At 34.5% G+C, this 22,670-nt stretch overlaps 3 protein-coding genes across 5 annotated transcripts in view; 2 read left to right on the top strand and 1 right to left on the bottom strand.

Moving 5' to 3' along the window:
* On the top strand, positions 1-1,729 carry LOC144850559 (uncharacterized). Its single transcript, XM_078707854.1, has 2 exons — positions 1-926; positions 1,480-1,729. The coding sequence occupies exons 1-2, from the start codon at positions 366-368 to the stop codon at positions 1,696-1,698; spliced, it is 780 nt and encodes a 259-aa protein (XP_078563980.1). The 5' UTR covers positions 1-365; the 3' UTR covers positions 1,699-1,729.
* Positions 1,730-2,020: 291 nt separating this feature from the next.
* On the bottom strand, positions 2,021-22,258 carry LOC144850362 (thyrotropin-releasing hormone receptor-like). Of its 2 annotated transcripts, none has more exons than XM_078707638.1 (4): positions 22,108-22,258; positions 8,871-9,836; positions 6,811-7,051; positions 2,021-5,672 (listed from the first exon to the last, which is right to left on the bottom strand). In XM_078707638.1, exons 2-4 carry the CDS (start codon positions 9,825-9,827, stop codon positions 5,431-5,433), a joined length of 1,440 nt encoding a protein of 479 aa, XP_078563764.1. In that variant the 5' UTR covers positions 9,828-9,836; positions 22,108-22,258; the 3' UTR covers positions 2,021-5,430. The 2 variants fall into 2 exon arrangements, 1 of the variants encoding a protein (XP_078563764.1); XR_013614081.1 differs by having other exon boundaries at positions 5,548-5,672; positions 6,157-7,051.
* The window catches only part of LOC144850361 (uncharacterized), a 30,096-nt gene continuing 27,660 nt past the window's right edge, over positions 20,235-22,670 (top strand). The window contains exon 1 of one of the 2 annotated variants that reach the window (XM_078707633.1): positions 20,235-20,307. The gene's annotated coding sequence lies outside the window, so the exon portion shown is untranslated. The remainder of the gene's footprint in view (positions 20,308-22,670) is intronic. The other variant, XM_078707635.1, reaches the window with a different exon arrangement.

Here is a 22,670-nt window from a genome sequence, read left to right as displayed (position 1 = left end):
TCTAAACAATACCCAATTGCACTGGCCATACGTTTTCTGAGTGGAATCTCCTCATCGTCGGGCCGCACGTGGTGTTGCTTTTCGCCTCCAATATAATTAAAGTATTTTACCAATAGATTTATAAGTTGGTATGTCATTGACGTGTAGATTAACCAATAATAGAATGTAATCCGTCAGTTAAAATCTGAATCATATATACTTGAAGTCGTATGCATCCTTAGCAACTAGCCGCTGGAGCTACTTAATCTAAGTGATATATATCCCTGGTATTAACTGGAAATATATGAAATATGACAAAACGTTCCATCACCCAGTGATGTAATACCTTTCTGAAAAGAAACTGTTATTTATTTCACGGATCTAAGATGTATCGGTATTTTGTATGTTTATTCTTTATCGCATCTAATCTACCACCTTCAGGATCCGTTGACGGATCATCGTTTTCGTACGAAGAAGCGTCCGGGACAGGCTACCACAACACGTACAACTTTTATTATGGCGACAGTGGTAAACCCACTTTTGATGGAAACTCCGGTTTTGCCTTATCCTTTTCTCAACAAGATGCTCTCCGGACTTGGCAGAGTCTTTTTGATAACATGTCCGGTACGTTCAGACGTGATTCTATCGAATCAAGCTCTTCTCCAATACAATTCACGTTAAAACAACAATGTGAGATGTTGACATTATTCAGAGGTTTCTTTACTGCACGATATGCTGATGCAAGTGTATGTACGTCAATATTAGGATCGTCAGGTGATTCAGCGCGAGTAGGGGTCTCATCAACAACAAGTAGTGGATTCAACGGTTTAGACGATGAGCCTACTGGATGTAGTGCTCTATCAGACATTTGTCAAACTGTTACCAACGTGGCGACACCAAGTATAGGCTTTACTATCGATGGAAATGTGCCTGTTGTTATTCCGCAGGTAAGTGTCTTTCACATTTTTATTTAATGAATACAGCAGTAGTAGTTTTGCTACGTGTAGTGGTTCTTATCTAGCATAGTGTAGGAAGTTGTAGCACATTATGGCACTCTAAAGCGTGGTTCCCACTAGAACGCAACGCAGCGACGTATCGATGCAAAGTGATGTATTGCGTAATCGCAAGTGGGAACCGACGACGCAACAGTGCTGTAAAAATCGCAGGTTTGATTTCACGCAAAACACAATGATTGGAAGGGCATTTGCTTGCTTTGCGTAGATTGCGTTACGTTGCGTCGCTAGTGGGAACCACGCTTTATAGTGTAGAACGTTGTAGCACGTTATGTCATTCTATTGTGTAGAACGTTGTAGCACGTTATGTCATTCTATTGTGTAGTTGTTTCGCTGTAACATGTAGTGGTAGTGTCAATCGATAGGTAACGGAATTTGTGTAGTTAGAATAGAAAAGTATCCTTTTTTTAATTCACAAGAAAGTCAACGGACTGTAATTTTCTTTCTCAATTTACGATTGAAACTAAACATAATCTTCTTTCTTTAGCTTGCAGAGCTTGGATACAACCAGGAGTTTCTAGAGCATGATTGCGTATCTTCAGATTGTACTTGGCCACCGTTTGCTTACAATGACTTAAGATGTGTATGTTGCCAGACAACACGTGGTGAAAACGCGTTAGTTGTAGGATTAGGTCCAAGTATTGTGGTTGCAAAGGTTGCTGTTACTAAGGGTAACTGTGTAGCTAAGTTACAGCCCGTTATATAAGTTATATTACAGTAGCTATAATTACTAATAAATCGACAAAAAGTTTCTTTTCTGATGATCCAAAATTTGATCATCTAAAAAGAAAGTTAGAGATCCAGATGAGACTATTTTTGTATCTTAAGTTTGTGAATGTTGGTATTGCTTACATTTGGGTCTTTTCGATGTGTTTTCGGTATCTAAATTTGTCGTTATGTACGTCCCCACCCCCCCCCCCCCCCAGGTTGTCGTGAACAACACATAATGTTGTCTGGAAGAAAAATTACTTGAAAATACTTTAATACAATAAAACGTCACGAAAGAAAAACAAATGTTATAATAACAATTGATGCTATTTATCGTTTATTCTACCATATTTGACGTCATGCGTGCTTCTGAGGCAACAGGCTAACAAAACACTTTTACTTTCCTACTAAACTGTAACAACTGGCCTCGTTTAGTAGTCCAACTTAAACCAAAACACGAAACAGTTACTAATTCGTTTTTTTAATACAAAAAGATTAAAACAGTTAAACTATTGATGAATATTTGGATCATGATAACAATATTGATAACAAGATTGTTAACAAGTCAAAGACCAACTAACTATGGACCTGTATAATGAATAGGTCGTGATGATATTTAGATGATGATTGTTTTCAAAACATAACCTGTAATTAGATTGATTAGAAGTCAAGGAACAACATATTCTAACCAACATATTTAAATTGTATACATTTGCCAAAGCGGAACAATTATCAAAACACCATATTATAGAACAGTCTATTCTGTGCATGAAGAAAAAATGATTTTACCACCAGACAAGAGTGCATTTGTTTGTTTTCCTATCTGGTTTTCCCATGCATAAAATGAGCAGTTTGTTCATATTTTCTTCTAAAAATTTTGTTTGAACACAATATAATTTGCGCTCTCCGATACTCTTTTACTTACAAACTTCAACATTTAAATTAAATAGTAGACCTATATATACATCAGTCGACTTTGTCAATACCAAATTGAAACTCTCCAAGCAGACTTATGGTTCAACATGTCCCAAATTCCTATTTATTTTGAATACAAGAATTTCTAGAACACCATGCTAGCTAGCTGAAGAGTATCCCATTATACTGTAACAAAATATTTAATAATACACAACACTTTTCATTATTAGTTTAACGATTTCACTGGCGTGATCTCATTAAAGATCATTGCTAAACATTTCAATCATGTTTTCCACATGCTTGAAACAAAACAAATGAAAGTATGACTAAACATTGATCATTATGTTTGTCTAGTCACTGTTAAGTATCCAAACAATCTACTTCACTTTAAGTTCATACTAAGAGTTACAATTTCAACAACTGACAATGAGTCAGTGGTTGGGTCTATTGTATCATCAAACATGATTTTCATTTATAAAAGTGTCCATGAAATGTTTCATGGGTACGTTTATTTCAGTTATCGTATAATTTCTTTCAGGGTTTTTTTTTCTATTAACTAATACCAGGACTATAGTATTTTGACAATTTATTTTATAGACGTACAAAAATACAATGAAAAACAATACGAAAACGTAAATAAGTGTACTCAAAATACAATGAAAAACAATACGAAAACGTAAATAAGTGTACTCAAAATACATATTAAACACAGTATTGATATTGTTGTATTGTTTACACTTACGGTTCACTTTTACGGAATAGTTTCACGTTGCGCGCATGCGTAAATTCCCCGATAATGATGTATTTCAGTTGCAATAAACTAGTCAATTGTCGACGTGACATTTGTCATATTTTAATGAGCATTATTGAGACGGCATGTCGCTATTTTATTATTCATTTGAATTTGATCATAAAGATCTCAGTAGGTCAGTAATTTACATTATATGTTATTAATTGTGTTAAAGTATCACAGTTGCTCTCTTTTCAATTCAATCAATTCAATTTCTTTTATTCGGAATATTTTATCCATATCAAAAACAAAACAAACAACATACAAACAGAAAAAGAAAATTTGCAAACTCTAAGCTTAAATATATGGAACACTTCTCCATCGACAATACATTTTTGAGTTATGGAGCATAATATGTTTGCAAACACGAGCAACAAGAATATTACAACTATTCAACATACGTTAATAAGTATTAACTCGCAGAGAAGTCACAGGATATACAGTACGTTTTACGTCAGTTTCCATGTACGTAGCTGTATTTCAGTTTTAGGCTTTGTTCCGACTAGGACGCAGCGCAACGCAGGACATACGCGCGACGCCATTGCGTTGCCTCCAAGTGAAAACCAACCTAAATGTTTGAACCATAAGTTTTGATGAAATAGCAAATAATGCAATATGCCTAAGTGTATACGTGAATATATGGCAATGGTAAATGTCTTATAATTTATAGCATATTTGGCAATAAACCTGGTTTTTCAAATTAATAAGAAATGTTCGAATGATTTTATAGTTATTACATTTTTGGGAAAAGAAAGGTTGAAGATTAAAGTACAAAAATATTATTTAGAAAGAAAGGAAGAGAGAAATCATAATAAATTAATGATATTATCCAACGGACTGAAATTGTTAATATTTGAAAGGAGCTTCAGGGGCTGAAGTATGGTGCGTCGAATTTGCGTCTACAGTTTTGTCAGGCATATATTATTCGTTGTCGACTGTTGAGATAGATATTCGTCAACTTGTACTATGTCGACTGTTGATCGTCAAAATGTATACATCAATATGCCGCCGTTAATCGGTAGTCGCACCTTTTTATATTTACAATTTACCAATGAGTCAACTGTATGCAGTTCAAACTATATAATGCGTCATCAAGTCTATCTTTGCGTCAACTTTTGGTCTAGTTAGCATCTCAGATGTAAGAGCCTACCAACTGTGTATAAACATCAAAGTCAATGTCGCAGTCGTCATGGATTATTGATGTTTTTTTCTAAATTAAAATTCACATACTTCAATTGTGGTACTTTAATCATTGGGTAGGTTTTCAATTTTTGGTGAAAAAATGTATTATAATAATGAAATGTGTTGAGGTTTTTGTTTCACTGAACCAGACATACATTACCTAAGCATGAAACATAAGCGACTACAAATTACAGTACTTAGAAACCCAGCGTACAGCTCAGAGCATTCTAATTTCTTAAGATAAAATTCTCCGTGGGTTTATTGTTCAAAGTTGATACTAACCTAGTATTATACTTGTGATTTTAGAAACCCCGTGTACACAGTAAACAGTATGTTGAGAACAACACTTAGGCATTTGCAAAATATGAACCAGAATGCTTAATATGTATTTCCTCTCGTTTAATTTAAACTAAGTAGAAATAATTACCTTGGCCTGATCGAACAATTATGATCCGATTGCTCACTTGATGAAAATTCAAGTGGATTACAAGAAGAAGTGTTAATGCATAAAGTAAAACCCCTTTTTGATGGGAAATATTTTCGCGATTTCGTGAAATTCGCGCTCGTTTATTTTACCGACTTTGATATCATGATTAATATAATGTTCAAAAACTAGGCGTAACATATTATACACGATACATGGATTCAACATCTACAGTTCAAGATCAATATACCATCATTTTCATCACTAAGCATGCGTAAACTTCAGTGAAACCAAAAGTTCTTTAAATTTGAATCTATACAGCAGCATCTTTATAATCTGCTTTTTCTTTCTGTGGCTATTGACATGATTGTTAAATCATACACTTTTTCACCCGTGTAGTAAAACCATGTTGTCAAATGCTATAAGTTATCTTTACTTTTTTTGGTATTTACATGGAATTCTTCAGTCTCTGATATTTTAACGAAGCATTGTGTGCGTTTTGTACTCAATAAGTTCGTTCTCGTTACAACGTATTGTGCATGGATACATTTTCTATAATGTCTGTCGTTTTCTTTTATGCGTACTGCCATTTTACATTTTGTTGAAATTGGTTCAAAGTGAGTTGTTTGCCCAGAATGACGTGAACATATACACAAAATGCCTGCAATTGAAAAATGGCTGTTAGTTTTAGAGAAACACATAACTGATACATCACTGTTCACTCTTAAATGAATAAAATAACTGTTTTTAGATTTATAAAAAGATTAAAACTAATTGATTTTGTTAGAAAGGTGTCGTATATAATATTGCAATCAATGGAAATCTATGCATTTCATGCCTTTTTGGTGAGGGTAACGTAAAAAATGTGTATTAGGAAGAAACATGCACATTATAGACCATTTATGCGAGATTTAGGCCTAGACATTGTGTTTCTGAACAGTTATTATTTATTTATTTATATTTATTTATTGCCGGTTCGCCAGGTAGTCTGTTTTATTTCCAATATTTTATTTTTAATTTCTGGATCTGTGTTCAACGCTGGTGACGCCCTTCTTTCACATAAATGGTCTATTACTAATTAGTTGATGATGAACTTTGTCGCCTAATATAGAGTAGTGACAGTGCAATAGAAATTATACAATTACCATTATCGTACTAGCTGAAGGTTTGATGATAGTTGTCCTGCCGCCCACACACATCAAACGTGCCGCCCAAGCATTATGTAGACATCGAGTTTGGAGATGATTTGGATTTTGACCAGATTATAAAGCATGAGTAGTGATTTAGTTTGCTAATCCACCTTAGAACCACAGTATTACTACACTGTGTTTGAAGTGCCCAAAGTAGTTCATCGCAGTGCATGCTGGGGGACATGCGTGTTCCATTAACATTTTTATCTTCGTATTAAAACAATTTATTTACAATTTAATAAATGTTATCAACTTAATGTATGTATATACACCGTTTAAATGTAACAGTTGTTAGGTATTACAACAATAGTGCAGTATTGACAAAATAATTAAAATAAAACAAATGTTGTTAATGTGCATCCTATATACACCATTCCCAAGTAACAACTTATAACTATTAACAATGGTTTTGTCAATCTAACTTGTGTTCCAACAAAAACACATTTTTATTTACATTAATTAACACTAATTACGGGCTGTAATTTCTACATTATTTTACATGTTCTCGTGAAACCAAAACTGGGGGAACTTAAAGAGTTGTATTTTCAGTTTGAGAGCTCCTCACTGACGAATAAGTTATACCCGTTTCCTGAAAACTCAATCCCTTACCGCCACATCTGCACAGTTTGGCAAAAGCTCGTCGAAATTTCACTGACATAAAATTGTAGATTATCGGGTTGACAGCACTGTTGATGAAAAGAAGTATTCGTATGAAAAACATCCCCCAAGGAAACAGATTTGGTACGGTGGAGCCTGCTGGATCCCAAATGTACAGGTAGAAATTTAGGATTCGAGTTGGTCCCCACAACGTCACAAACAGCGCCACCACCACCACAAGCATCTTTACAACCTGTGAAATATACAAATACAAAATGTTTCCTTAAGCCTACACTGGTAACTCTGAGTTTTCTAAGAAAAGTTTGCTAGTGTAGACCAGTTGACAAACTTCAGCAACTGCAGAAGTTTGTGGTCATTTACACTTTGTAAAAATGGGAAGCAGAAATTTCAAAAACAAACTTTAGTTGGCAAAGGCAGAGTTTTCTCAAGAAATGTTTTCCAAAGTTTGCTACTGAGTTTACAAACTTCGGCAAACTAGTTTGTAGAAAGGGCAAGCAGAAATTTACACTACTTGCAAACTTTAGTTGGCAAACTTAAAGTTTTTCTAAGAAATGTTTTCTAAAGTTTGATAGTGCAGACTAGTTGACAAACTGGAGAAACAAGTTTGTAGAAATCTACACCTACCCTACCCTTTCCATTTTGCGGAGGTCACGTGAGCAAACTCCGAGTTTTCAAACAAATATTTGGTGAAAACTAGAATTTATATTTGAAAAGATAGTGTTATTTAAACCATTCTAACCAAATTAATTGCATTTCACAACACAAATTTGCCAATTACGATAAATTAAGAATACATAGGCCTACAGGTCGGTTACCATGGACCCGTGTGTCTGAAACAAGGTTTAATTTCATTAGATCACTTTTTTTAACATTAACAAAAATAGATATGGAAAAAGAATATAGAAATAGAATCAATCGTGACATATGTTTTAATCAAATGTTTCAAAAGTTCCAATCCATTTGGTTATACAACATGTATGCAGTATTGATATTGATAGTTGTTGATCATTATTGGACATATCAATTGAGAAATTTACAATAATAGTGTACATGTAATGTAAACACTTACTTATACGCGCGTGTGTTTATTACGCGTGTAAATTGAATACTTCTGGTCTTACTGTTGTCAAATGTTTTTAAAAATAAACAACTATGACGTTTGCACTTGTTAACATACTTCAGTTCATTGGTGTTAATTTTAACCCATCAAACCAGATTGAAAGCTCAACATTTTACCGTACTAAATAAACTTTGATTCATTAAGTACGCGATAACACGCTGTGGTCTTCTAGCTAAGTGCGCCCCACGCGTACCAAACAAACACCTACAATATTACCTATATAAACACTCCATTAAACCCACTTATCAGCTTAATAAGTTAAGCATCATGCTGCATAGAATCAACGTCAATGCATTTCAAATGAATTAGACATGGCCTGTCATGTTTATGATTGATGACTCATTCCATCGGGAGTAATCTCCACTGGAAAAAACTTATTAATCTCATCAACTTAGGAAAATAATCGCCAATAATCTCTAATGATAAATCTCGTCAAAAATGGCAAACCGGTATTAACGTACAACCAGGGAAGAGAGGTACAGCCCAATTGGTACGGTACAGTCGGTACGGTACAACCACAATCGGTACGGTACAACCACAATGGGTATGGTACAACCACAATGGGTACGGTGCAACCACAGTCGGTACGGTACAACCAATCGGTACGGTACAACCCCAATCGGTACGGTACAACCACAATCGGTACGGTGCAACCACAATCGGTACGGTACAACCACATTCGGATGTGTACGGTGGTAATAGATATTATACTTTTGGTCTATCCAACGCTCGTGGTTTAATTTTTTGGTTATTCAGATGATCTAGAGTTTTGGGTCCGGTGAATATAAATCGCTATGGTACGCACTTTGGAGAAAGAGTTGTTTGTATTGTTGTCTGGAGAAGTAAGTCTATTCAAAACAAATTAAAGTTACATATTATTTCCTTCTATATACTTACAAAAATATACATTTGTACTAAACGTGTTATTTACCTGTTTTCTTGATGATACGGCTGATTTCTTATTCGTTTTTTTCTTTGGCATCAGTTTCTTTGTTGTCCTTCTGTCCCTTGCGTTCATGTGTGAGTTTGCGTTTGTGTCGTATTCAGTAACTCCAACTCCGTTTCCAGATTTCATCGTCACATCCATGTTATTTTTGTTGAGTTTCTTAGAACTTGTACTGCGATATAAGACAACTCCAATGGCTGTATACAAGGCGCTACATACCACAGTGGGCATTGCATAAAACAAAGCAAAGTCCAACATATATATTGTCTTGTACAGGAACTCTTTGCCGTCGACATAGTCACAAAAGTATGACGGTTCGTTACCATTATCATATTGTGTTTCGACAATACGAACGAATATTATCCACGGAAGACAGTAGATAATTGTGAAAATCCAAATGGCGGTAATAATTCGGATTGCACGCGAGTTTGTACAAATTGTGGCCGAACGCATTGGGTAACAAATGGCGATAAACCGCTCCACTGTGAATGCTGTTATTGATAATGCTGTACTGTTGTAACTTAAATATTCCAAGAAAATTATTATTCGGCAGCCAAAAATGCCATAAGGAAATCCACTATCCGGTAAATATAGTTCAGGTAAAGAATGTAACAAAATGGCAACTAAAGACACTGTGCTGTCACCAATTGCAAGACTGACCAGGTAACAGTTGGTAGGAGACCTCATCCCCTTCACCTTTAGTACAACAACGATTACCATCATATTTCCAATGAAGCCAGTTAACCCCACGAGAACATATAATAATGTTGCAACCACTGTGAAAGATATCGGATGATATGACGGCTCGCTACAAAACTTTAGCGATGAATCATTGGCCGAAAGTATACAACGATTGATGCGTAAAAGTTCCGTTGTATCGGAGGTAAATTCTGACGTCATCATCGTGCTGTTGAGCAGTTCGTATAAACTTGTGTTATCCATCACAGAACACTGAAAGGATAAGGGAAAAGGATTGCCATTTTAATTAGGCCTACTATGATAAGGTTTATCGCAAATAGCTTGATTCCGCGAGGAACGTCATTGCACACAATGTGTGATGGGAATTGAGTTTGGGAGAAAACGTCACGACGAACGAACGCGCACGTGCAAACAAATCACGTACGTACGCGTCGTGACGTTTGCTCCCTTCCCATCGTGCGTCGCGCATGCTATTTGCGATATACCTTATTAGCATCGCCATCATTATCACAGATATCGACATAAACAATTAATTCTAACAAATGTTGTTTTATTAAACAAAAATCAGAGTGTATTTCACATTAATATAGAGACTTTCAAAAGATCAAAGCGCTTTATCATATCACAGGTATGAATTATGCTTTCATATTATAATAATACAATAGATACTTGTTTTCAATATACACCTTTGTATGACTTTATTCTGCTTCGACCTATATAATAAGCACACTTGCTAAATAATTCCGATAGATATCATTCACTATCAATCCAATTAAGTACACACATACGTTACTGTTTCCGATTATTCACCGTTGATTTCAATACACCGGTCATGCGTGTTCAATAGTTGTAATATTTTCATATTTATGATTGAATTATTCTGTGAATAACACCCCACTATCTTTTATTGTATTATGTTTTGATAGAGAGAAAGAGTAAATTTGTTATTATTTTAGAATGAACACGGATAGAACCTGACTGTTTATGGTATTTAATATTATTTGGTGTTGCATTTGTGTCATATTTCGCGAGATGTGTTAGAAAAACAAGAAGAACTCTGATATTTCAAAGTCCGATCGGCACCACTAACTTTTGTCAGTTTGGTACTTTAGACAGTATCATTTATAGGCTAATAACTACTGTTAACATATATTTAGTTTTTAAATATAGCATTGCTCTTCCCTACGACAAATAAAAAACATTCTAATTGCATGTACTCTTAGTAACTGAACGCATTTCTTTTACTTAACACTGATATCTAAGTTCACTAAAGATTTTTAGAATTTACCAAAATTAGCAGGCATACGCATCAATGTACCGTATCGAAGCTACACAAACAGTTGTTCTGTCTACACTATCAAACTTTATGTGACAAAAAATGTGATGTGCCCATATATGGACATGATGATGTCATATCACTACACCACATTTGGGTGATTTGATGGTGTAGACAGAGCTTTAGACTGCGTTCAAACGATGATGGAACTATTACGCGCGCGTGAACTTTCTAGTATCATAACTGACAACGTATGTGATCGTCCTTAATGTGTTTCCATCATTTTAGGGTATGTCAATGAGCTATTTAATTGTTACGGCGAAATAACACATTAACATCGTGTACAGCGGGTGATTGTCAGTCAATGTTATTACAAAGTATTATAATACATGGATGAGAGGTTTGACGAAAAACTGATTACAGCATGCGTCGTCGATGAAACGTCAACATATTTGTTATTTCAACGCTTCTTAAAATTACTTTCACTGCGTTTTGTCATCAATATAATTTAATTTAATTGTTTCAGCATCAATATTACATTCTTTAAATTGTCAGCGGTACATGAAAGGAAGGTAAGACATCATAATACGTCACTACTGTAAGACCAATTTATAACTTTTAGTTTTATAAGACCCAAAAAAAAATGTAATGAAGTAATTTGAAAAGAAAGCAATGAGAGAACAATGTTGGCTGACAAATAGGCCTACTGAACCATTTGTAACATCATAATAAGAGGTTACAGCCGGTACATAATATAGCAATACTCGACCTGAGCGCGTCTCGTTGCTTAGAATGAGAACACATTTTTTTTTTCAGAATTTGAGCAGAATTTGTTATTCGATATATATTTTATGTTCGATACAATTTTTTATTATCGTTTTTTTTTTAAATAAGACCACAAAGCATATATTGGAAACGCTTAAAAAGTAACGTACCCTGCTGAAATATTTGTATATACATTTACAGAGGACCGCTATTATAGCACCCGTTCGAAATGTGCGTGTCGTTCGTTCGTGACGCATTGTGTACACGCTTTCTTTTCTAAACGCGTCAGATCACGATAAATCAAGATACTATACGTGAAATACGAATTTAATCATTCGTCCAGTGATTGGCGTTTTATAAAGTTAGAAATGACACTCTGGCGAGACATGCTATTAGCTTATTCATGGAAAATGGAGAAATTTTATTAAAACTATGTTGTTTTTGTGTCAAATTCATGGTCATACCCGACATGATAGTATTGACAGCAATATAAATCTATTTAGTATTCATCAATTTAACCGATTCACAATTAATAATTTTATGTGAACACTGATTCAAAATACACGATTCTATTTATTTGATTTCGATGAAGTCAAAGCATATTATGTGTGGTCCCACTTTATGGGAGAGACCGCGATGCATCCATGCAATATCCTATATGTATTTTTTATTTCTCTATTAAACCACCAGATATAATATAGGCATACTCCTCACATTTGGTCGAAGAACGACATAAAAAACACAAGTCCGTCACTGTCGCCTTTTCTCAAAGACATATTTTTGCTAAATTTTTTACGCGCGCGTCATAATTGTGTCACTTTAGCATCTGAAGCAAATCAGATTCTTTACTTATGATATTTCAACTTACCAAGTTCCTCGAAATCAGTAACAAAATGCACCTTGGTGTAAAGATATCATATCAGGACTTGAAGAACGTATAAATACGATACAAAAACAAACAGTCACCGTCTTTAGCGTTTGATATTTTGTTAAACGAGTGAAAACCAGCGGCTGCAGCGGGGGATGGAACGTATGTGACGATTGTCCGCTCCAAGTCGCGTTTTTACAGTATACTCGCTATTCTAATTTTCACACTGGACGTTGATTGGTTGCACTATTCGTCATCTTTAATTTAAAATCGTCGTGTAACTTCCCCTATTTGTGAAAACTTCATTATAACCATTCGATAAAACCAATGCGTAACCAATTGGAATGTGTATTGAGAACTTTTAATAGGCCTACTCCGACTGAAATCTATAACATTTTTTTGTAAACTTCGAGAACTCGCCATCAGGTTTGAAACAAACCGACTAAAATACCAAAAAACAATTTTTTTTTAAACACTTACAATTACAAAATAAAAGCTCGATAACGCTGTTGTTATGTACCGTAGCCTACAGCGCGCGTATTACTACATATTTTAACATTATTTATCTTGGTTTTCCCCAATCTCGCATTTGTATTTTACTCGTAATTTATTTACTATTTATTATGAATTATGGCATTGCTAACAAATTAACCTACAAGAACAAATGGCTCAGCGGATCATTAAGCAAGTCACGATCGTTCTCTCTGCGTCTTAAGTGTAATTAACGCGTTAATGTCGCGTCGCAAAGTGTACTGAATGCGTTAATGTTGCGAAAAGTGTAAATAATGTGTTAATGTGTGTCTCAAGGTGGTTTTTCCATTTTCCTTTTGCTTCAGACAATAGAAACATAATCATTGTAAACACATAGTGGCAAACATTCCGGCCAAGAGGGACCATGGGCCAAATGTACAACACGCAAGTTAGAAATATCTAATCTCTATATACAGTATATATGTAAAGCTCTGTCTACACTATCAAACTTTATGTGACAAGAAAATGTGATGGGCCCACATGGACATGATGATGTCATAATCACAACCATATTTGGGCACATCACAATTTGTTTTTAGTCAAACAAGTTTGATAGTGTAGACAGAGCTTAAAACTACCGTGTCGAAATCATCTCCTATCACCTGACTCATTTAAATGTGTGGTTACATATTTCTTAACAGTTTTTTAAAATTAGCAAATAAATTCCTGAATGTCACGAAAAGAGTTCCACCAGAGTGTTAATGTAATAATCAATCACACTAGGCATTGTAACTTGTGCTTATCTTCTATCGTTTAAAACTTTCTATCTGTTTTTATGTATATGATGTTAAACCTGAAAACAATCAATTGGATATGATATCTTTAACAATCGTACAATAACCAAACTTGGCATTTCTTTTGATGATAGCGCAAAGCTTTGTTTATCTCTGTCATCACGGTTACCCATTTTGAAAATGTTTATGAAGATGTTTAAATTTTTTATTTGGCGTTAAGCGTCATTAAGTCCATCTCACAATGTAAACTCGTTCACTGAAATTGTTACAAAAACAAAGTCGTTTATTTATGCCTGTGCCATACTCACGATTACAAATATTAGTGCAGTACGTTTGGTAAGAAAAACGTGCTCTATAAACAACTAATAACAACAACAACGTATGTTGCCGAAATTAAAGTTAGATTATGTTCAGAACGTTCATCTCCGATAAAGCTCTGTCTACACTATCAAACTAGTTTGACAAAAAAAGTGTGGTGTCCCCAAACAATGGTAGTGATATGCCCAAATCTGTAGTGATATATGTGACATCATCATGTCCATATATAATATTGGCACATCACATTTTTGTCACATAAAGTTTGATAGTGTAGACAGAGCTTTATGTTCAGAACGTTCATCTCCGATAACAGTTATTTATAAACGGGAAAATAAATGAGTTATTCAAAATGTTTTTTTAGTGTACTGAACACAGGTATGATAATAACGGCGCCATTTAACACGTGGGTTATTTTAGCCATAATATCTGTCGCCAAAATTATATAGAAAATGAAATGATTTACATTACGCTTATTTGTCATTGTTTACTACTTTGTTGAATTATTTGCCATTAGTATTGTCCAATGGGAATTAAGAAAAGAATATAGTATAAGTCATAAAGTCAATCCGTCTGAAATTTCAGAGAATTCACTTGCGCTGTGTGCCATGACAAACATCTGCGCATGCGTAACAACTTGTCTGATAACTGCTTCCGTGACTATTATAAATATTATTTTTTAAAATAAATTACTAAGTAAAGTTTAATTAGTTTGTTATGATAAATGAAGTGTTTTAATAACTAATTAATCTAACATAAACCATAATATTGTAGTAATATGTATATAGGAGATTCAATTTAAACATCATTATGTGTTAATATGTAAGATATTGATGCAATTTTTTTACACATTAATATGACGAATACAGGTGACAGAATTTCCATATAATCTATATTTAATAATATAATTCCTGGTGGACGATTCAGTTAAAACACGCTAATTATAATTATTTAAAAGATATTTAAAATAACTTTCTCATTCTTATTTTATGCCGATCCTACATCTATATAAAATCTCTAGATGTAGGCCTCCACATAAATTGAAACATATTTCTAGAATGCATTACATCAATATAAATTGGATCACTTTTTTTAGTAATAAACAGACAAGTAAAATAAACTATAAAATCACAGGCAAACTGACGACAGTCGAACATTTACTGACCCATATTTGGTGGTAAAATCACCAGTATTGAGGTTAAACCAATTATATACAATGTGGTTTTTTTTAACACAGCATATTTAAATTGTATAGTAGTCGTGTATAATATGTGAACCCGTGTGTTTTTACGTCATACGCGAGACACTCCGCGGCTCATGCTTTGTATAAATTATTCACTTGTTTTGTAACTAAATAAGCCGCTTACAATAACAATCTTAATTTTTAAAATCTCAATTAATATTATACCAATTCCCTAGGTACTATACAACGAATAAGATGATAATATCCAATCTGTTCTTACAAAAGTCTGTTATTATTTATAAACACAATTGACATACAATAAAAACCCCTGGGGACACCCCTAAAGGGGACACCCCTAAAGGGGACACCCCTAAAGGGGACACCCCTAAAGGGACACAAACGAGGACCAACACCTATCCATAGAATATCCCAGGAGACCTTTTAAACGAATAGGAGAAACAGTTTTAATACCTCCCAGAACATTTGAGGACGCTGGTCTGTCCTAAGGGTTTCCGTATTTCAGTGAGATTGTACTGTTGTGGTGTTGGACGGTAGTTTATTAGGTCCTGGTTTTGTTCCTTTTGTGCTTTGGTGGTGTGTTTTAGAAGTTTAGAATGTCCGCAATTATACATATACATCTGTTACGTCAACTCAACATAAAAATGTGTAATGGTTACGATATTTGTTCAGCTTGCCAATAATAAGTTTAAATTCGCAAACGATCGGAAACGACATCTAAAATGTCCGTAACCTTATCTTTCGCGGTTTGACGCGTAAAATACCGTCGTTTCCGGAACACGTACACAAAAACTTTCGTCAACAAACGGTGGTGTAAAATATGTAATAGTTCGACAGTTGTTGAGCGTGTTACAATAGAAAGTAGTCATATAATAGCACACCAGAAAGTTATAAACAGAAAGATGGCCACAGATGTTGTCAATAACGTCGCCATTAATTAAGTGTAATTAACTATTAAACACGTGCACTCAAATTGTGGTGTTTTTTGTGTTCTTTTTTTTTGTAATCAAACGCGGAGAATTCTTAATTAACGTCCTCTGATATCTGCTAGTGTAAGATTCATTTTGGTTCTTGTAGAGACATAGTTATGTAAGTTTTAAAGCACGTTTAAAACCGGAACGCTTACTTTCGCTGCCGTCCATGTTTATTGGTTTATTATAGTAGGCCTACTTTTGCAAAGTATTTTCTGCTTCCGAACCCGTTAATAACGTGGGTGTGGACATTTCTACAGTGCATCAGTACACCCTGTGAAGCTTGTATTATGAGGCTCACAAAATCAGCTATTAATACTTGGTCATCTATATACATGAAATACTATGAATCCTGTATTCGGCAGGGAACACTACTAATAGCAGAACACACACAGCTCAAAATCACCTTGATAATGCCAAATATACCGGTGTAGCTTAAAGTATTATATTGACGATGAGTTTGATAACGAAGCTTGCGGAGTAAGCTTAGCAATATTTGAAAGTTGAGGCATAATCTTGCATAAATCAATGCGTAATTGCCCTGTTCATTTTATACTTATCCTCCCCAAGAGGCGTTGCAAAGCGCAAGCGGTATTAGTTGACAAATGGTTCCACAGGGACACACTATGTGAAAAACAATCCAAGCCTCAATAGGCGTTTAATACGATACGTGTTGTAATCATAACCAAGTCTATTATTCAACTAGGTCTAATCTTAAACACCAAAATTCCCTAATTTAATGAGGTAATGCAATTTACATAAAGTGAAATATACAATAAAAACAACAATTAATTGGTAAAGATTGAAGGAACTGAGGGACCTACTCAAAAGAAAACGTACTCGATTTCATTCATCATTTTGTATTTACATTTAATACGATTTAAATTATTTCTAAAATATGTCAAAACTAGTTATAGTGTGTTTGTTAATTTGAAACCGTATTTCTGTCACTCTGTTAATCATAGACCCGGATGTTGAATGAGGCGTGAGGAAAGCTCTTGTAAATTGAGTTGTTTAAGTATTAGAGAATAATACTATAGCAGTGGGTGAGATGAAACGTATACACATCTCCAACCAGTCCACTAATTGTACAGGTCTGTAGAGAAATGCACTCCATAAGTACTCTAACCCGAGTCGGATGGTTCGTGCGTGTAAAACGAACCATCATCAAGATACTAATGAATGATGATGATGATACCAGGTGTAAAGAGGACATCGATGATGACGTCATTATTGTTACGCGGTGGTCAACGCGCACATATAAATTGTTTTGACGAAAGATGAATTCTGTACACACTAGGTAAGGGAAGCATTTTGCCATAAATGACCGGAGAATAATTAGAGTGATGTAAGTTTTATCTGATAATTAAGCTGACCGTGTTGTAAGAAATATTACCAGTTGATGTAAAATCCGGAAATTGGAAATAAAGTACAATGGTTATTGCAATATGCAATTAAAAGTATTGTAGACCCATTATTTGTTGGCAAAAATAAACTACGTTTATTAATAATTTATTTAACCAGGGAAAAGTGAAATTACACCTTTTAATTTTACTCTTCCCTGATTTAAATAATGTTATTGGATATACAAATTCTTGTCATGTAATTTTAAAAAAAAAGCATGGAAAAGAAAACTTGATGCACCAAATGAAACTAGACGGTGTGGCTCATACTCATGTGTATGATTTGTCCTGTAGAGTATTTGTTCTTTTTCCCTGTGTAAATTTAAGCTGTATTTTCGTTTATCAATAAATGATATGACATTTTAGGCCTATAATTAATATTTTCCCCGAAGAACGTATAATTATAACACTCGCCCTCTGGCAATCGAAATGGATGAACTAACATACAATATGATTATTTAAACGCATGCCAGTTTGATTCTATTAAGATTAATAAAACAATTATAATTATGACATTAGAAAATAAAGAGTTCAATTACAGGTAGTGTATAGCAATCATTGTGTTTGTTGCGAGTACGCATACACTTTTTTCTCATTCGCTTGACTAAGGTTACAGTAGCATGTGTACTTTGGTTCCTGCTAAATCCATTTAAGTCGAACTTATAATCAATATCCAACGAAGTATCGATTAATGGAATGTTAACGAGGCGTTTACTGGGTCAAATTCTTTTACTAGGGTCAACTCAAATTATGACGATAAGTTTAGTTGACATGAGTTACAAATTGAATTTAACCCGCATCATGTAATTTGATTAGAGATGAGATGAGTAGACATACCTCACAGTTTACAGATTGTGGTGTTAACGAAATACGATAAACACAGTGGATTACCACACCGATTAACTTATGAAAACAGTCATTAGGTATAACATGTAGATAATGTAGATTCTTGGTCTTGATATTCATTAACAGCACATTCACAGGTTCTATCTGTACATACAGCTGTACAATCTGACATCCACTTATCATCACCGTGTTCGCACTTTCACCTTTGATTGTTGTCATCTTTTTAAATATTAAAATATTAATATGATACTGTCTTGGATAGCTTACATCGAAGACTTTTAATTCGTAACCTCATAAACGATTTATATTGTAAAACAGAAATATTCACTCGCTTCTTTGGATATACTATATTAAATATTGTAAATGTAGGCTAATTGTGAATTGTGAAAATAAATGTGACATCGGACAATTAGTGCTACCATCGTGCAACTGTAGCTTGTTAACTTTTTAGAAATGACAGTAGTAGCCAGACGAGCAGAAAACAAGGCGGAAAACATTCACACTTTGTTAGAAATGACAGTAGTAGCCAGACGAGCAGAAAACAAGGCGGCAAACATTCACATTCACACGGTGCTCACAACCCGCGCACACTGTCATTCCCAGTCGGTATCCAGGGTTAATGTAGGCACAGTCCTAGTTCGAAATTATGAATTTGGCGAACCCTGGTTACGATTTTGATAGGGACGAAGGTAAACATTCCCAGATGAAAGAATGCCAGAATTCATGATTTTGTTTCTTTCCTACAAGTTTCCTTATGTTGTTAATCAGAGATTACACCTATATTAAGTTAAGCATTGGGAGACGGATTGGCACCCTATCTTCACCTTCTCACAAAGTCACAATGTTCTATAGGCCTATAATAACAACATGAGATTATAACATTTAGTAACTGATTGCAGTGGACCTATTTGTTAGCCATGTCAGTAGGCCATATACATAAATAAATAACAGTAATTAACATGTGTCGTTTGAGCATATCAATTGATGAGTTATAGGCACACAAGTGCGTGAGCTATGGTAACGTTTTATTTAATATGTTTGTGTATACTTCAGTTGAAGTGCGGTGGATGTGGTACCGTGACACAATAAAATGTGTAATTGTTTTTGTTTTTCATTTATCTGTTTTTTTACATCTCAGAGAAAATATAATTTCTATGTATAATTTATATGCAAATGACAATAAATAGAAGTAATTTTCCACTGATGAATGAATGAATAAATGTATTAATGAGAATGTTTATATAATGTTTGCTAGAGGTTTGTTCGAATTTACCCAAAATACGTGCAGCGTCATGTTACCCGACATGCGTAGCGAAAGAAGGTGGAAGCTGAGATATTAGGTGGAAACATTAATTTCATTTATATTATAGTTTATCATATAATTGGGTGCGACCGACCGACCGACATGTTTATTACACAGCGTACCTCGTGAGAGTACACCATGTTATGCTGTAGCTGTCTATCGGTATTCTTGCTCTTTAATCAATTATGTAGGCATATTTCATTTATTTTTGTACAAACAAGCAAGACATAACAAAACATCCAAATGATGGGTTTACCAAAAACCGAAATAAATTTCAAGTGCTCACTAAAATAGAAAATGAACCGTAAAAAATATATTATGTTTATTACACACTCGCTTACGTATTATTTTCCGATTCACATTCCATTTAATCTAACTTCTTGTGTACATTCATTCATTAAAATATCTACAATCCGCCGGTGTACTGCTACACAGCGAACGAATACACAACAGCAATGAGAGCAAGACTAGACTGTGGATGTTATCGACCATGAGCAAAGGAGAGATTTTGTGAGTTTTTATAAACTTTTTTTTTTTCTGCTTTTTTAAGGTCTACTATTTGCACATCGAGAATATTTACGATGTTTTGTTTTAATTTTTGTTTGATATTTATAGTTAAGATAGGGCCAACTGTAAGAATCGCCTCTATAGGCCAATACAGGGAAACTGGCTGACGTACGTCCCAACAGATGCACATGTGCTAAATTGATAGTGAATAGTATTATATGCGACCCCAGACCGTCCTGGTGGCGACAAGAATGATAGTATAGAAAATACAAGTTGATCTTTACACATTATTGCGGCCAACATTTTAATTGAAGCAATATTTTACATCGATATGCTAACAAACAATTGAGATTTTGGGAGGAGGATTGAAACATGATAAAATGTTGCGGTATGTGCATTATTTGTTGCTCAAAATGATGTGCCATGTTTGGTTGAGGAGATCTTGCATATTCTCTTTAATTCAATCTCATCGGGAGACCAAACTTGATACAAATTGTACTAGTTCGAATTAAGTATAATTGTTTGAAGGCACGCGAGCCATGTAACACGTTGATGTATTAATCACTGTGGCTGTGTTTTCTGACATACCTATATAACATATAAATACCATTTCATGTTAGATTCAATTTATCTTTTTCTGTTGAGTTCCCACCAGTCACACGGTGATAGAATCGCAACAATTCAATTCACGTACGCTGTGTGTGTTATTTTTATGCTTGGTAATTCACTAAATAAACGTGATGGTCTGTAACTGTAACACAAATTGCGTTTGTTGTATCTCCAGCGCAACAATTCCATCAATTCCCGTTTAGGGCCTATGTTCGATAAAACAGGGTTGTGGACATTAGTGTAACATCCAAACTAGCAAGAGTATATAATTTAGACTTCGATTTATAAAGTATAGCTTATGGCCACAATATTAAACAAAATAAAACATGCATGAAGTTGTTACAGAAAGAAAATTGGCCCCTCACTTTGAAAATTATCTGCCGGATCCACGGCCAGGATGGTTGAACTAAAAAGGTTCGAAAGAAATCCCTTTTTCCTCCTAACAATTTATTTTGTAACAATCATCATTGCAATGTATTTACACACTGACTCCTATATCTTCACACACTCCTGTATTAAAACTTAAAATATTCCTTCTTTTCTTGATTGACAAGGCAATGATTATTATGAATATGTTATATTACCATGTTCAAGAATACGTAATAACCCGCAACCTTCACAAAATATAACTGCTCATTATTATGATTTATTTGATTAGCAACTATAAACCGACATTGTTCTCTAAAATAGCAATTATACATTTATAATTGGACCGTTTACCTTAATTCATTCTTTATTTTAATTTTAGATAAATCAATACACTCATTTTCATCTATTTTTTTTATCGAAATAAAACTTCTGCAAACAAATTAGTTATAAATAGCTAAAATACAGTTTTTTAAAGTAAGCATTTAATTATTTAGTCACACATTGTTACGGTATGTGTAATGTTCGAAATTGAAATACCCAGACTATGAATAAAACAATTTATTTTAGCAGAGCCCAGGGGAGGAGCGAACAAAGGTGGGGGTGGAATTCTTAATCGAAGTCCGTCCTGTACGGGAATTTCCCTAAAGTTTCGATACGTCTTTCTAACAAGCATCTTTGATTTTACTCGTGCGTCACCTTTTTCATCCGCGTATCTGATTTAATGCGCGCGTCATCGGGATGGTGTCGTCACTGCATATAGGCCTATGTCTTCAAAATGTTATACTGTAGTGTTATTCATTAATTAGACAGTTGTATGTCACTTACCTTTATTCAGCACTTCCCGTTGCTCGGTGTTCCTGGGGATCGATGCTTGAATTTTCCTAATATTTTTTGGTCAAAGAATTGTTCGGAAATATTTCTACAATCAAATCAGTGTATGTTGATTTGGTAGTTGAGTTACAATCGTGTCTAAAAACATTCACTACATTACGTCTTCTCCCGATCTTTCGCACAAGACACGCCCACTTAGCAATGCTAGTCTTTGATTGGTTGGTTTGGCCATGATTCTTTTTATTGCTCAGTGCCTGGTAAAAAACTATGTTTTTGATCGAGAGTAGTTGTTATAATATATTACTGTATAAATGTGTACATTGGGCGCTGTCTTTATGAATTATATTTATTGACTGTACAATATTATGTAATAGTAATCTAAAGGCATATGGCGTATGTAACAAAAATTGTTGTATCGCCAACACAATTGCATCATTTAGGGTGACAGGTCTAAAAATGTTTACTGTGAAGATGATGAGTGGGAACTTGAATAGGCCTAAAGCCTGGTTCCCACTAGCGACGTAACGCAACCGACGCAAACGTAAGAAAATGCCCTT

This window comes from Antedon bifida, chromosome 8 (genome assembly GCF_963402885.1).
Source record: "Antedon bifida chromosome 8, ecAntBifi1.1, whole genome shotgun sequence".
Classification (NCBI taxonomy): Eukaryota; Metazoa; Echinodermata; class Crinoidea; order Comatulida; family Antedonidae; genus Antedon; species Antedon bifida.
This window is presented reverse-complemented; position numbering and strand designations above follow the sequence as displayed.

Bases quoted from the DNA above. Each gene is read 5' to 3' on its own strand.
- LOC144850362 (XM_078707638.1), bottom strand. From the start codon at position 9,827: ATGGATAACACAAGTTTATACGAACTGCTCAACAGCACGATGATGACG. The intron at 7,052-8,870 runs GTAAATAACACG...TATATTTCACAG, and splicing joins CCGTATCATCAAGAAAACAG to GTTGTAAAGATGCTTGTGGT. The intron at 5,673-6,810 runs GTAAGGGATTGA...TTTCAATTGCAG, and splicing joins CAAACTGTGCAGATGTGGCG to GCATTTTGTGTATATGTTCA.
- LOC144850559 (XM_078707854.1), top strand. From the start codon at position 366: ATGTATCGGTATTTTGTATGTTTATTCTTTATCGCATCTAATCTACCA. The intron at 927-1,479 runs GTAAGTGTCTTT...TTCTTTCTTTAG, and splicing joins TGCCTGTTGTTATTCCGCAG to CTTGCAGAGCTTGGATACAA.